This window comes from Perognathus longimembris, chromosome 20, assembly GCF_023159225.1.
Source record: "Perognathus longimembris pacificus isolate PPM17 chromosome 20, ASM2315922v1, whole genome shotgun sequence".
Classification (NCBI taxonomy): domain Eukaryota; kingdom Metazoa; phylum Chordata; class Mammalia; order Rodentia; family Heteromyidae; genus Perognathus; species Perognathus longimembris.
The window spans coordinates 22,686,100-22,701,423 of record NC_063180.1 but is presented as its reverse complement, the minus strand read 5'-3'; the positions used below and the strand labels follow the sequence as shown (position 1 = coordinate 22,701,423).

Genomic DNA, 15,324 nt, shown 5'->3' with positions numbered 1-15,324 from the left:
TTAAGCTATTTCTTTCTTTCTGACTGGTTTTGGCTGCCTCCGTTTCTTGGTCAGTAACGTTGGTCAAACCTCCTCCATTAGCCCCGAATAAAACAAATTTTAGGGCTGGGTGCAGTGACTTATCCCTGTAATCACAGTTACTTGAGAGCTAGAGATACAAGAATTGTGGTTCAGCAGGGCTGGTAGCTCATGTGTGTAATCCCAGCTACTCAGGAGGCTGAGATCTGATTATCGTGGTGTGAAGCCAGCATGGGCAGAAAAGTCCCTACCAGACTCTGATCTCTAGTTAACCACTCAAAAAATGGAAGTGGTATGGTGGCTCAAGTGTAGAGTGCTAGCCTTGAGCCCAAAGAGGCTCAGGGACAGTGCCAAGGCCCAGAATTCAAGTCCCATCACACACACACACACACACACACACACACACACACACAGAATTGTGGTTCAAGGCTAGTTTGGGCAAAAAATAGTAAGACCCCAACTCAGTGAACAAAGTATATAGGGTAACTTTATTCCTATAATCCTAGCTACTTGGGATAGGTTAAAAAAAATGTCAGTTCAGTCTAATTTGGGCACAAGTGTGAGACCCTCTCTGGATAATAACTAAAGCCTGGAGAGCTGGAGGGATGGTTCAGGAGGTAGAGCACCTGCCTAACAAGTCTAAGGCCCTTTGTTCAAACCTCAATACTACAAATAAATAGGTAAGTAGAACAAAAAAGTTTAGAGTCCTAGAGTTGTGATCCTGTGTGTGGGTTGCTGGGAAAAGACTTCTTCCTGTGGGGACAGGGAAAGAGGCCTAAAGAGGTTTTGCTTCTTGAGTTAACAGGAATTCCACTCCAGCCCAGCAGAGAAAGCGGCGTTGGAGGAATTTGCCGCACATGTGGACTTCTGCACCATGTTCCATTACCACCAGATCCTGGCCCGGCTGCAGGTGAGGAGAGGCCCTTCCTGCCCTGCCTTGTTGTGTGCTCGTTTGTGCATCCGACACACAGTCACCAGTCACTGGCAGTGAATGGGAGAGAGGCAGCCTTCCCTGAGGAGCATGCATCCCAGAAGGGGAGACAAGAAGTCAATGTCACTGGTGGCTCACGCCTATAATCCTGGCTTCTCAGGAGGCTGAGATCTGAGGATCAAGGTTCGAAGCCAGCCCAGACAGGAAAGTCCCTGAGACTCTTATCACTAATAAACTACTCAGAAAAATCCACAAGTGTCACTGTGGCTCAAGTGGGAGAGTACTAGCCTGGAGCAAAAGAAGCTCAGGGACAGTGCCCAGGCCCGAGTTCAAACCTCAGGACTGGGAAAAAGAAAGAAAGAAAGAGAGAGAGAGAAAGAGAGAGAGAGAGAGAGAGAGAGAGAGAGAGAGAGAGAGAGAGAGAGAGAGAGAGAGAGAGAGAGAGGAAGGAAGGAAGGAAGGAAGGAAGGAAGGAAGGGAGGAAGGGGTGGGGTGACTGAGGGAGGAGAACAGCTCTGGTGGATTATGGGAGAGAATGTTCCAGACAGAGGGAAGAGCCAGGCCCAGAGAGGTGAGTGGAGTGTTTGGGAACAATGGAGTCCATGCAGCCCTAGGGGAGGGAGGGAGAAGGGGGGAGATGAGACCACCAGAGCTGGAGGCCGCAGCTTTGACTGTGAGTGAGCGGGGAGCCCACGAGGGCTGGTGCTGATGGAGGTGTTGGCAGGGGGTCTGTGGCTGCCTGCTGGTAGGGTGGGAACAGCCTTTCAGGCCGTGAGGCCTATTAGGGCTCATTGCGTGGGTCCAGGGAGAGATAATGGAAGGGAGAGTGGCCTGATGCTGGTTGGAAGGTATCCATATTTTCTGAGGGGAGAGGAAAGGATGGGGAGACCTAGGCTGGAGCCTGGTAAAGGGCCCAGCTGCCACCTGCTGAGATACAGAGGGCCCGATCTCAGGGAAAAGGGACAGCTCCATTTGGGCTTGAGTCACTGGAGCTGTTTACTTGGTCAGCCACGTGCAGAGATGATTGAACGTGAGCATGGTAGTGCATGCCTCTAATCCCAGCACTGGGAAGACAGAGGCAGGAGGACAGAAAGTTCAAGGCTAGCCTGGGCTATGTGGTGACCACTTTAGGCTGGACTTCTGATGAAAGCTTCTTCCTGTTTCACAGACGGTCAGCCAGGTAGGAACGTCCTTGAGACTTTGTACCTCCAATGCAGGAGCAAAAAGCTGAAAGTGGAGCTGTGGCTCATGTGGTAGAGCAGGAGCCTTGAGTGAAAACAGGAAGGGACAGCAGCCAGGTGCTGAGTTCCAGCCCCAACAATGAACAAATAAATAAAAAGCAGAAAGACTGTCAGTGAATGTGCTTGTATTTGTGAGGCAGGAGGTTTTCAGTGTATCTGCCAGGGCTGGGGGTGGGTGGTGGTGGTGGTGGTGGCGGGGGTGTGTGTGACAGAGGCTGCTGGGGCCCCTGAGTGACCAGGGATGGCGGATGGCGACCTCTCCCAGGAAGCAGCAGCCTGGGCAGGAAGGCATCAGAGCAGCCTTGGGTCCAACACCAGCTGTGCGGTGGCCCGGAGGTGGCCTCTTTCTGATCCTTGCTTCTCTGTCTTCATTCATTCACTGAACTTACTCCATAAATATTGATTGAGTGCCTGCTGTGTCTCCAGAATGGATCGAGGTCGGGCACAATGGGAGAGCAGGAGGGGGGTGGTGTTTCTTCTGAGAGGAGAGAGGCACAGGACAGATAGGGCATGGGACCTGAGCTTCTAAGGATGTCTGTAACATCTTTTCATAATAGAGGGAACTGAAAACGACCAAAATTTAGCTGCATGCTATTGGCACAGGCCTGTCATCCTAGCTACTCGGGAGGCTGAGATCTGAGAATTGCAGTTCAAAGCCAGCTCGGGCAGGGAAGGCCATGAGACTATTTTTTTTGCCAGTCCTGGGGCTTGGACTCTGGGCCTGGGTGCTGTCCCTGAGCTTCTTTTGCTCAAGGCTAGCACTCTACCATTTGAGCTATGGCGCCACTTCCAGCTTTTTCTGAGTAGTTTATTGGAGATAGGAGTCTCATGGGCTTTTCTGCCCGGGCAGGCTTCAAGCTACAATCCTCAGATCTCAGCCCCTGGAGTAGCTAGGATTACAGGCGTGAGCCATCAGTGCCCAGCTCCATGAAACTCTTATCTCCAAGTAACTACCAAAAAACTAGAAGTGGCACTGAGTCTCTAAGTAGTAGAGCGCTATCCTTGAGCACAAAAAGCTCAGGAACAGCGCCCAGGCCCTAAGTTCAAGCCCCAGGACTGGCCAAAAAAAGAAAAGAAAAGAAAATTCTCAGCTCCAAAGGCTCAAGGAAAATTCCAGTCTTCTCTCTCCTAGCTTAGCCATTCTTTTGGTGTTTGCTTGTTTATAGGTTAGCACTCTACCACTTGAGTCACATGTTGTTAGGTCTTTAAAACTTTTATTTAGTTGTTGGTTTATTTTATTTTATTTTCCCAGTCTTGGGGCTTGAATTTAGGGCCTGGGTGCTGACCCTGAGCTTCTTTTTACTCAAGGCTAGCATTCTACCGCTGGAGCCACAGCGCCACTTCTGGCTTTTTCTGTTTATGTGTTTATATGGAACCCGGGACTTGATGCATGGTAGGCAAGGACTCTACCACTGAGCCATATTCTAAACCCTTAGTTTTCGTTTCTGGTATAGCATTTCATGCTTTGCCCCCCCCCCCCCCCAGACTTGTACCATGATCCTCCTATCTCTGCTTCCTGAACAGCTGAGACTACAGGGTGACTCACCATACTTAGCCATGTTCCTTTCAAGTTGTTTCTATCTTCTTTTTTTTTTTCAGGCAATACTGGGCTCTGAGTTCAGGGCTTGCTAGACAGGTGCTCTACTCCTTGAGTCACACCTGCAGCCTCTTTCTGCTTTAGTTGTCAGATGAGGTCTTTCCTTTTTACCCAGACTATATTCCTCCCACCCAACTGGGATATGAGGCATGCAACCACTACACCCAACTTATTGGTGAAGATGGGGTCTTGATAACTTTTTGATGAGCCTGGCCTCAAACCATGATCCCCTTTCTTCCTTCCTTCTTTCTTTTTTCTTTCCTTTCCTTTCTTTTCCACTGTCCCTGAGTCCTTTTGATCAAGGTTAGCGCTCTACCACTTTGAGCCACAGCGCTACTTGCAAGGTTTTTTGTTTGTTTGTTTTTTTGCCAGTCCTGGGGCTTGGACTCAGGGCTTGAGCACTCTGCCGGGCTTCTTTTTGCTCAAGGCTAGCACTCTACCTCTTGAGCCACAGTGCCACTTCTGACTTTTTCTGTTTACATGGTACTGAAGAATCGAACACAGGGCTTCATGCATGCTAGGCAAGCACTCTACCGCTAAGCCGCATTCCCAGCCCTACTTGCAGGTTTTGAGTAGCTAATTGGAGATAAGACTCTGATGGGGACTTTTCTGCCCAGCCTGCTTCAAACTGCAATCCTCAAACCTCAGCCTCCTGAGTAGCTAGGATTACAGGTAAGAGCCACAGGTACCTGACCCACGATCCTCTTGATTTCCCTCCTCTCTAAGTGGCTGTGATTACAGGCCTGAGCCAATGTGCATTCAGTTTTCAGACAGAGTCTCAACATGTAGCTCAGGCTGATCTCAAACTCCCAATCCTCCTGCCTTGGCCCCAAAGTCCTGGGATTACAGGCATGTCACCACTCCACCTGGCCCGGGAGGGGATGTTTTGCAGTTTTACTTGAGGTAGTGAGGAGGAGACTCCTAGAAGGAGGAGACCTTGGAGGAAAGACCTGACAGGAGTGAAAAGCCAGCCATGTGCAAAGGCCCTGAGGCGAGACTGTGGAGGGTGTCTAGGAGGTAGAGCCAGGGGGCATGCTTTGCTTGGATTCAGATCCCAGACGTGGCTCAGCAGAGGGGGGAAGGGTTGCCCTCTGGCGGCCATGGGGGTGACAGACAGCGAGGATGGCGGGACGCAGGCCCGGCCCCTCCGGGTGAGTCAGCGGCAGGGAGGTGGAGTGCGGGGCGTGGCCAAGGGCGTGGCTCCAGGGGGAGATGGGGTGCGGGGCGTGGCCAAGGGCGTGGCCCCGTCCCGGAGCTTTTTTTCACTGAAGGCAGGCTGTCTACGACTTGAACCACAGTGTGTGTGTGTGTGTGTGTGTGTGTGTGTGTGTGTGTGTGTGTTCAAAGCCAGCCTGGGCAGGGGAGACTGCGAGACTCTTATTTCCAATTAAAAACCAGAAAATGGGAAGTGGCCCTGTGGCTCAAAGTGATGGAGTGCTATGCTAGCCTTGAGCACAAAAGCCCAGAGTTCATGCCCCATGACTGATAAAAAAAGAAAAAAAAATAAAGTCTCACAGGCTGTCCTGCCTGGGCTGACTTCAAACTGTGATCTTGAGATCTCAGCCTCCACGTCCCAGCCCTGAGTTTATTTTTTTGGCAGGGTCTCATTCCTTCTCAGGAGCCCTTTATTTTTTTGGGGGGGGGGGGAGGGGGAGCTGTTCCTGGCTCCTAAGGACAGTGAGAGCCTTGGAAGGACTTCCGTAGGTGAAGGAGGTGGCTGGGTGTGTGATTTGGGTGTGCTTCCTGGTTATGTGACCTGGGGAGCTTGCTCAACTCTGTGTGCTTTGGTTTCCAGGGCAATAAATAGGGACAACTATAGTAATGTCTGTGGTGGGCAGACTGTACCTGACACGTAGTTAGCGTGGCATAAAAATGTGCATGAGAGCTGGGCATGCCAGTTCATGCCTGTAATCCCAGCTACTTAGAAGGCAGAAATAGGAGGGTCAAAGTTTGAAGCGAGCCTGGGTGGAGGGGTGGTCGTGGTGAGACCTTCATCTCAAGCCGCAAACAGTGCAGTGGTGTGTGCCTGTAACCCCGGCTACTGTGAAGGGCATAGGTAGTAGGATTCAGCTCAAAGGCTGGCCCTGTGTCGAAAAGCAAAGACTCCTCTCTTCAAAAATGACTAGAACAGGGCTGGGGATATAGCCTAGTGGCTACACTAGTGGATACACGAGGCCCTAGGTTCGATTCCCCAGCACCACATATACAGAAAACGGCCAGAAGTGGCGCTGTGGCTCAAGTGGCAGAGTGCTAGCCTTGAGCGGGAAGAAGCCAGGGACAGTGCTCAGGCCCTGAGTCCAAGGCCCAGGACTGGCCAAAAAAAAAAAAAAAATTAAAAAAAAATGACTAGAACAGGGCTGGGAATGTGGATTAGTGGTAGAGTGCTTGCTTAGCATGCATGAAGCCCTGGGTTCGATTCCTCAGTACCACATACACAGAAAAAGTCAGAAGAGGTGCTGTGGCTCAAGAGGTAGAGTGCTAGCCTTGAGCAAAAGAAGCTTAGGGACAGTGCCCAGGCCCTTGGACTGGGAAAAAAATAAAAGATTAGAACAAAAAAAGTCATGGGCTGGGGATATGGCCTAGTGGCAAGAGCGCTTGCCTCGTATACTTGAAGCCCTGGGTTCGATTCCCCAGCACCACATATACAGAAAACGGCCAGAAGTGGCGCTGTGGCTCAAGTGGCAGAGTGCTAGCCTTGAGCAAAAAGAAGCCAGGGATAGTGCTCAGGCCCTGAGTTCAAGGCCCAGGACTGGCCAAAAAACAAAAACAAAAAAAGTGTCATGGCTCAAGGAGCAGAGTGCCTGCCTGGCAAATATGATGCCCTGAGCTCACACCCCTGTAATAATAATAAAATACAGAGGGAACAGTTCTCACTGTGTGTGTTGGAGGGGGTGGGAGGGGCTGGGACTAGAGGACAGCCATTGGTCTCCCAGCAGGAGATGGAGGCCATGTGGGCGGGGAGAATGGCGCAGGAGGACACTGGTGTGTGTGGGAATGGCAAGGCTGGTGGAATGGGCGGGGTGGTCAGCTGGCATCATATTCTGGACACTGGAGCCTGGTGTGGATGTGAGGGTCCCAGAAGAGAACCTGGCTCAAGGACATTCAGCTTCTCAAGGTTATTCTGTGGGTCTGAGAATTTGGCCTGTCTACCAGTCACCATGGAAGGATAGGAACTCAGACCTGGGTTCTGAGTTCGAGTCCGATGCTCCCCATCCTTCTGGTCAGCTCAGGTGAGGACTTGCTGGGCTCCATGCTGCCACTTCACTATCTCTGCCCTCTGGTTTCTGAGGCCTGGGCTTTGCCCAGGCTGCTTCCCCCACTTGGAATCCTGTCTCTCAGAATCAGCTGGGTTTGGTGCCTCACACTTGTAATCCCAACTTCTCAGGAGGCAGAATTGGGGGAGGATTGAGGTCTGAGTCTGACGTTAGCAAAAGCACAAGACCCTATTTGAAAATTAAACTAAAACAAACAAAAAACCCAAAACACAAAAGATGGGTTAGGCAATAATAGGAGGCCCTGAGTTTAATAATCCATAGCGCTGGGAAAAATAAAAATCAGACTTGGCTCTGGAGACTTGGCACATGGAGCCTGCTGGCCTTGTCGAGGGGACCTCACCCTCTGGAGCCAGGTGCCATCCTGAGGCTGTCCGTGTAGCTAGATAGGCAGCTGGGAGTTCAACCTTCTTTCTCCCTTCAGCAGCTTGTTTTGGGAGATGACATGTGGGGTGGGGGCAGGGGGATACAGCCTATTTGTGAGGGGTCCTTGGGCTATTTGTGTTTTATTCCAAATGCAGTGGGAAGCTGGTAGAGTTGGGGTGTGGTGTGGGGGAGTGCATTCCTCACCCATGTGCAGAAGAGTCTGGAAGTGGCACAGCAGGGTGAGCAGACGCCCGTGGCATGGCCGTTGTGTAGGAGAAGGGCAGGGGTGGCTTTGGAGAGGAGGCTGGGGGCAAGTGGCTCATCCTGGAATCTCAGCTGCTCAGGAGGCTGAGATCTGAGGGTCATGGTATGGAGTCAGCCTGGGGTGGAACTGGCGAGATCTTATCTCCAACTAACCAGCAAAATGCTGGACTTAGGGGACATAGCTCAAGTGGTAGAGGGCCAGCTATGAGTAGGGGCATGAAGATCTGAGTTCAAGTCCCAGTAACAGCCGAATTTAAAAAAAGAAAGAAATGAGGACAGAGCGATCCTTGGGTGTCCACATCTGTGTTTTTCTCCTCCTCTCTCTCCTCAGGCCTTATATGACCCCATCAATCCTGACAGAGAGACCATGGACCAGCCATCCCTCACAAGCCCCCAGCGGCTGGCCAATGAGCAGGAGGTACTGCGGGCGATGGAGCCCCTGCTGGCCCAGGCCAACTTCTCCCCGCTGTCCGAGGATGCCCTGGCCTATGCGCTGGTGGTCCACCACCCTCAGGATGAGGTCCAGGTACCACTGATCCGGGACCACTGTGGGGGCTACATGGCTGGGCACTGCCACGCGGCTACGCTTAGTCTCTCAGGTCACTTCAGTGCCATCTAGTGGAACTGTGTCCTCAGGGTTGGCGTGGTGCTGCATGCGGGTGATCCCAGATGCCCAGGGGGTGGAGACAGGAGGATGAAGACCCAGGTTCCACACTTTGGTGAATTTGTAAGCTGTCGCTAAGAAGGGAGGGCAGGGGTAATCGCCTGACTAGTACGCACAAGGCTGGGATTTCTGCTCTGTGTCACACACATGCACATATACACACAGTACTTGTCCTCATGTCCTATTTCCTCGCTTCTGATTCTGGAATGTGAAGCTGGAGAACAGTGGTGAGACATATTTTCTTTTTTTTCTTTTTTGTCAGTCCTGCTTGGGGCTTGAACTCTGGGCCTGTGTGCTGTCTGTCCCTGAGCTACTTGCTCAAGGCTAGCACTCAACCACTTGAGCTATGGCACCATATCTGGCTTTTTCTGAGCAGTTTATTGGAGATAAGCATTTCATGGACTTTCTTGCCCAGGCTGGCTTTGAATCACTAATCCTCAGATCTTAGCCTCCTGAGTAGCTAGGATGACAGGTGTGAGCCATTGGTGCCTGGCGATATTTTCTTTTGTAGCCTCTATGTCATCCCCCTTCCTCTCCCCGCCCCCCAGGTGACAATCAATTTGGATCAGTACATCTACATGCAGTTCTGGGCCCTGGGCCAGCGAGTCGGGCTGTTGCCCCTGCTCTCCAGTGTGGGCTCCAAGCGTGGCTTCTTCACCAAGTTGCCTCCTACAGAGAGGTGAGGGGGATCCTGTTCCATGGCTGTAGCAGCAAGAGGGAGCCAGGTTAGAGTTGAAAGGGGACTGACAGGTCCATGTCCAACATATGGGTGCTGGGCCACGCGCCCCCCCCCTCCCAATCCCGGAGGTGTCTCCCCATTTTCCAAGTAAGGAAAATGAAAATCAAGATCCAGAGAGTAGAGGATTAGCATCCGAGGCCCACCCTGGGGACAGCTGCCGAGTGCCGTCCCACCCGCCAGGCGGTACTTCAAGCGCGTGGTGCTGGCCGCCCGCACGCGGCGGGGGCACCTGGTCCTCAAGAGCTTCAAGGACACCCCCCTGGAGGGCCTGGAGCAGCTGCTGCCCGAGCTCAAGGTGCGCACGCCCACCATGCAGCGCGCGCTGCTCAACCTCACACTGCTGGTGTCCGGCCTGGTCTTCTTCGTCAACGTGGGCATGGTGGTGCTGACCGACCTCAAGATGGCCACCTCCCTGCTGCTGCTGTTCTTTGCCATCTTCATGGGCCTGAGGGCCTCCAAGGTGAGCCCAGGCCTGCAAGGGGATTCGAACCCGGGTCTTGAACTTCCGGATAAAGTAATGAACAAAGACAACTCCCCGCCCCAACCCCAATTTTATCGGGACTACTTTTGTTGCCTTCCCATTGGCTGGGTTAAGCCACGTGATCTACACCTACCTGCACAGCCTTCTGGGAAGGCTGTGAGTCCCACCCAGGAGCTTTTTTTTTTTTTTTTTTTAAATAGTCCAGCAAGGGTCTGCTGCCTGATTGGCCACTGCTATTTTGTCTATCATACCTTGCTCCTCTCCTCACTCAGCTCCTGCAGCCCCAGGCCTGAGTTTATTTCTTCCCAGGCCTTTGCACTGGCTCTTCCTTCTGTTGGCAATGCCTTTCCTTTTCTTTTTTTGGTTTAGCAGTACTGAGATTTGAACTCAGGGCCTCTTGCTCAGCTTTCTTGCTCGGTTGGCATTCTACCCCACGAGTCACACCTGCAGCTTTTTACTGGATAGTTGGAAATGGAGTCTCAAGGACTTTTCTGTCTGCACTGTCTCTGAACTGTTATCCTGCCTGTGAGTCTCAGTTTCTTGAGTAGCTAGTATTACAGGTATGAGCCACTGGTGCTAACCTGCAGTGCCTCCCCCCACGACCTCCCTGCCTCCAGTCTTTATGTATCTCTCTTTCCTATCTACCTTGATAAGTTTTGGCGCTCTCCCTCTCCCTCCCTCCCTCCCCCCCCCCCCCTCTCTCTCTCTCTCTCTCTCTCTCTCTCTCTCTCTCTCTCTCTCTCATGCTAGGCAAGTACTGGTCTATTAGTTGAAACTCATCTCCAGCTCTTTTGTTTGTATCTTATTATTATTGTACTGGAGTTTGAACTCAGGGCCTCAAATGTCGTTTCCACCTGTGGAGTAGCTGGGATTATAGGCTAGGGCTACTATGTTGGGCTAGCTAATGTCATTTTAAGTGAGTTTCTCAACCTTTCTTCTGTGCCTCAACAAAGTTGAGCTCACGAAGGGCCCTAACTGTAGGAGTGCTGTGAGGATTTGATGAATCAGTATGCATTTATAGCTGAGGCGTAGTACAGGAAGTACTGTATGGGAGTTAGCTATTAAGATGATGCTAATGATGACTATTTGTTCCGAGTCTCCATCCAGTGCAGGGATCATTATCCCTGGGGGGTTGCTGAAAGCAGCCTCCTGGGCTGGAGCCCAGAGGAACAGAATTGTGAAGTCTGGGATTGGGGCCCGGGAAATTGTATTTTTAACAAGCATGCTTCTTGACCCTGCTCCACATGAGTGGATGGCTGCCTTTCATAGTTGCTCACCACACGTAAAGGATGCTGGGCAAGGGACAGGTCGGTGCCTGTATCCTGGGCTTGCCCTTCACTGGCGGAGGCCTGGGCTGTGTCTTGAGGCTGAGCTGGCCAGGTACTCCGAGGCTGGCACTGGCCCCAGGAGTGTAGCCTGATGAGAGGTGTTCTTTGTACCGAGTGTTCGTTCTCTTGCTGGCTCATTGGTTTCCAAGCTGTTTTTAGTCTCTCTGACAGGCTCTCAGCGAGACAGGTGATAAATCCTACCAATAGGAGCCAGGTTGTGCTGGTGGCTTCTGGAGTGCTAGGGGGTGGCAGGAGGGCTGGGGAGGGGAGGAGGTGGGCCTGGAGTCCAAGGCATTTATCCTCAGGGCAGCGGGGAGCTAGGGCAGACAAGGCCTGAGGGCCAGGGTGAGGCCAGAGGGGAGTCCAGTTCCATGGGAGTCCATGCTGAGTCCAGTTCAGGACAGGTGGTTGCTCCCATTCCTCAGGGGTCCTGGGTGGGGGCTATTGAGCCTGCCAGGCTGGGAAGGGCCAGGCCCACACCCACACCAGGGGTCCTCACTTCCCCTACCAGCTGTCCCTTCTCTCTAGCTGGTGCCCTTCTTCGCCTCAGTTGCTCCCAAATCTCCCTTTCCCACAGCCCTCTTTCCCTGTCCCTTCTTGTCCCCACCTGCACCCTGTCCTCTGCAGTCCCCGCCCTCTCCAGCCGCTTCCACGCCCTCCTCCCCACCCCTCCCTATGCTCTCTCAGCTTCTGTCCTCTGGGCTGAGGCTCAGCTCAGAGCCCCAATGGGCTGCAGGCCCCTTTCTTCCCCTTAAGGCCTCTCCACATCTGTATTCTCTGCCAGCTATAAGCTGACCACAAGCCACCTGACCTTCCTGGCTGGCTTCCTTCCATTCCCCAGCTGTGCCCTGTCAAGCACTCTACACTTTGAACTGCACCCTAGCCTGCCCTCTCCCTCTCCCTCCCTCCCTCCCTCTCTTCTTCCTTCCTTCCTTCCTTCCTTTTCTCTCTCTTTCTGTCTGTCTTTTTTTTTTTCTTTTTGTCTGCCATGGGGCTTGAACCCAGGGCCTGGGTGCTGTCCCTGGGCTCCTTTGATCAAGGCTAGCACTCTACCACTTTGAGCTCCACAACTCCACTTCTGCTTTTCTGATTAATTGGAGCTAAGAGTCTCTTGTATTTTCTTGCCTGGGCTGGCTTTGAACCACAAGTCTCAGACAGCTAGGATTATAGGTTTGAGCCACCAGTGCCTGGATCTTGATCCACCTGCCTCGCCCTGGCTGGGATGTGCCAGGGTGGTACATACCACCATGCTCCGCAGCCAGGTGTCCCATCTCTTTTTTCCTCTTCTCCCAGCCTCTTGAGGACTTTTCAGTCCCCAGGGGGTCTCCTCCAGCCCACCCTGCACATGATCTGAAAGAGGGCTGCCCAGCTCACCACTGGCACCTGTGCTTCACTTCCATCCCTGTGTGTGGGGGGGCCATCTCCCCCTCGCCGGGGAGCCCAGAACTGCAGGGGCAGGAAGATGAGATTGTTTTCTTTTTCATGCTGGTACTGGGGCTTGAACTCAAGACCTAGGTGATGCCCCTTTGCTCAAGCCTAGCACTCTACCACTTGAACCACAGCTCCATTTGTGGCTTTTCGGGGGTTAATTGGTAAGAAGAGTCTCACGGAGCCAGGCACTGGTGGCTCACACCTGTAATCCTAGCTACTCAGGAGGCTGAGATCTGAGGGTCATGGTTTGAAGCCAGACCTGGCAGGAAAAGTCCGTGAGTCTCATCTCCAAAAAGTTATTCAGAAAAAGCCGGAAGTGGCTCTGTAGTTCAAGTGTTAGAGTGCTAGTCTTGAGCAAAAGAAGCTCAGGGATAGTGCCCAGGCCCAGAGTTCAAGCCCCAGGACCAGCAAAAAAAAAAAAAAAAAAAGAAAAAGAGGGCAGGGCCCTCAATGGCTTTAATAAGAAAGCTCCGGAGGGGACATCTGGGGGGGCCTTGGGGAGCGATAGGAGAACCTGAGAGAGGCAGGCTCAATTCTGCTAGTGGGAGAGGGGGAGACTGAGGCAGAAGAGGAGGCACCGGAGCCAAGGCAGAGCTGGGGTAGCATGCTGAGGCTGGGGTCTCCCTGGCTGGGAGAATGGTGGTCCTGGGTGAGTGTTGAAGGGACTGTCTGGGTGGCAGGTGCTCCCCAGGGAGACTAGGACTCATCCTTGTGGTGGATGGCGGCTTGGGCCCGTAGCTCAGCCCTGGACGCTGGGCAGACGCAGGCACAAAACCTAATGCATTTTCCACACTAGCCAGACGCTCCCTGGCTTGCTGTCCCTGCATGGCGCCCAGCCACGGAAACGGTGATCGGTTCCAGCACAGGGAATGAAGTGAAGGCCATGGGCAGCCAGGGCACAGCTCCCACGTGGCCATGTCAGCGATTTTCTGGCTGCCTTGGCATCAGAGCTGGCTCACCTGAGGCCGGTGGACGAGGTGGGGTGGGCGGGGAGGCCAGGCTGTCCCTGTCCCCAGCAGCTGACTTTCAGCTGCCTCTGCTGGGCCAGGCTCTGCCCTGTGTTGACTCCTGAAGCTCTCCTGGAGCCAGCCTGGCCATGGAGACTGTGCTACCAAGGGCTTGAAGCTGCACGGACCCCACCACCCAGCTCTGGCAGCCAGACCCAATGGCCCAGAGCTCATTTGGTTGGTGAGTGGAGGGCTCCAGGCACTGGTTTCCAATATGAATGTGAAGGGCTCAGGGGAGAGGGCACCAAGGAGTATACGCAAGGAGGGCAAAGGGAAGGAAGGGGACAACTGGACTGTCCCCCACCCAGGGCTACCCCTCCTCCAACATCTCCCCTGCCCCTGTGCTGGGGATGAACCTAGCACCTCAACTTTATTATTATTACTATTATTATTTATTATGTTGCTAGTCCTGGTGCTTGAACTCAGGACCTGGGAGCTATGTCTTTGCTTCTTTTTCTCATGGCTAGCACTCTTATCATTTAAGTCACAGCACAACTCCCAGCTTTTCCTGAGTAGTTTATTTGGGATAAGAGTCACATAGACCTGGGCACTGGTGCTCACACCAGTAATCCTAGCTACTGAGGAAGCTGAGATCTGAGGATCACAATTCGAAGCCAGCCCAGATAAGAAAGTCCATGAGACTCTGATCTCCAATTAACAACCAGAAAACTGGAGATGGCACTGTGGCTTAAAGAGACTTTCCTGCCAGGACTGGCCTTAAAACATGACCCTCAGATCTCAGCCTCCTGAGTAGCTAGGATTATAGGCATGAGCCACTGGCATCTGGCTTTATTTTTGTGGTACCAGGGTTTGAACTAAGGGCCCCCACTTTGCTTGGCTTGCTTACTCATTGGCTGGCGTTCTCCATTTGAGCTACACCTCCAGCCTGGCTTTGTACTGGTTATTCTGGAGATGGAGTCTCCTGGACTTTGTTGTCCAGGCTGCTTTTGAACATGCTGCCAGATCTCATCCTCCTTAGTAGCTAAAATTACAGACAGGAGACAGGCCTGGCAATCAATGATTGATTGTAAGCCCTCTTTCACTATATGGAACAGTCCAAATGCTTGCAGAAATGGAACTGTAGGATGAACTCCCAGCATGCACAGTTAGCAGTCATCTTGTTTCATCTGAAGACCCCCGGCCCTCACCCCCACTAAATCATCTCGAAGCCACGCCTAGACAGGTCACCTGGAACTACTGAAGTATGTCCATGAAGAGTAATCACTTATTTGCAACAAACTTCCAAGGTGAAAACTCCTATTATTTGGACATTTTTGGGCAAACCCATTAATCATTGATGCCATCACCAGGACGAAAATGTGCTTAAAAATGCAGCCCTGGAGCCCGAAGGTGGCCCGTGCCAGTCATTCTGGCAGGAGGTGCGAGGATTGCGGTTCTGGGACAGCCTGGGGCAGAAAAGTTCAAGAGGCCTAGTGCTAACCAGCGGCTGGGCACAGGGTCATGGTGATGCACACCTCACACCTGTAACCCCCGCACCCGGGAGGCAGAGGCAGGAAGCATGGAGAGTTCGAGGCCAGCCTGGGCTACACACCCTGGAGGCCCAAGCTGGAGAGGTCAAGGTAGCACAGTGGGGACCCTGAGGGGGAGGGGCCTCGCTGAGCCCCGCTGTCGCCCCGCCCCCTAGATGTTCGGGCAGCAGCGCAGCGCGCAGGCGCTAGAGCTGGCGCACATGCTGTACTTCCGGAGCACGTCCAACAACTCGGAGCTGCTCAGCGCGCTGGCGCTGCGTGCGCAGGACGAGCATGCCAAGGAGGCACTGCTGGCGCGCAGCTTCCTGGCCCGGCGGCCCGGGGGCGCTCACGGCTCCCCCGAAGGTAGGCCACGCCCACCCCAGTGCAGACCGCGCCCATCAACCACCAGGCCACGCCCACACATTCAGCTACCCACCCCGGCCCTGCTCCTCACCCGGTGGCCCCGCCCCGGACGCAGGCTCCGCCCCTGGAACCACGTCTCCTTCCTTGGCT

General features: G+C 53.2%; 1 protein-coding gene across 2 annotated transcripts in view; it reads left to right on the top strand.

The window, feature by feature from the left end:
- The window catches only part of Tmem143 (transmembrane protein 143), a 32,184-nt gene that overhangs the window by 1,893 nt on the left and 14,967 nt on the right, over nt 1–15,324 (top strand). For both annotated transcript variants that reach the window (XR_007214213.1, XM_048369141.1), the window contains exons 3-7: nt 824–928; nt 8,021–8,215; nt 8,902–9,032; nt 9,273–9,552; nt 14,985–15,174. Coding sequence is in view for 1 of the 2 variants with exons in the window: in XM_048369141.1 (XP_048225098.1) it covers nt 824–928; nt 8,021–8,215; nt 8,902–9,032; nt 9,273–9,552; nt 14,985–15,174 (901 nt within the window). In the remaining variant the exon portion in view is untranslated. The remainder of the gene's footprint in view (nt 1–823; nt 929–8,020; nt 8,216–8,901; nt 9,033–9,272; nt 9,553–14,984; nt 15,175–15,324) is intronic.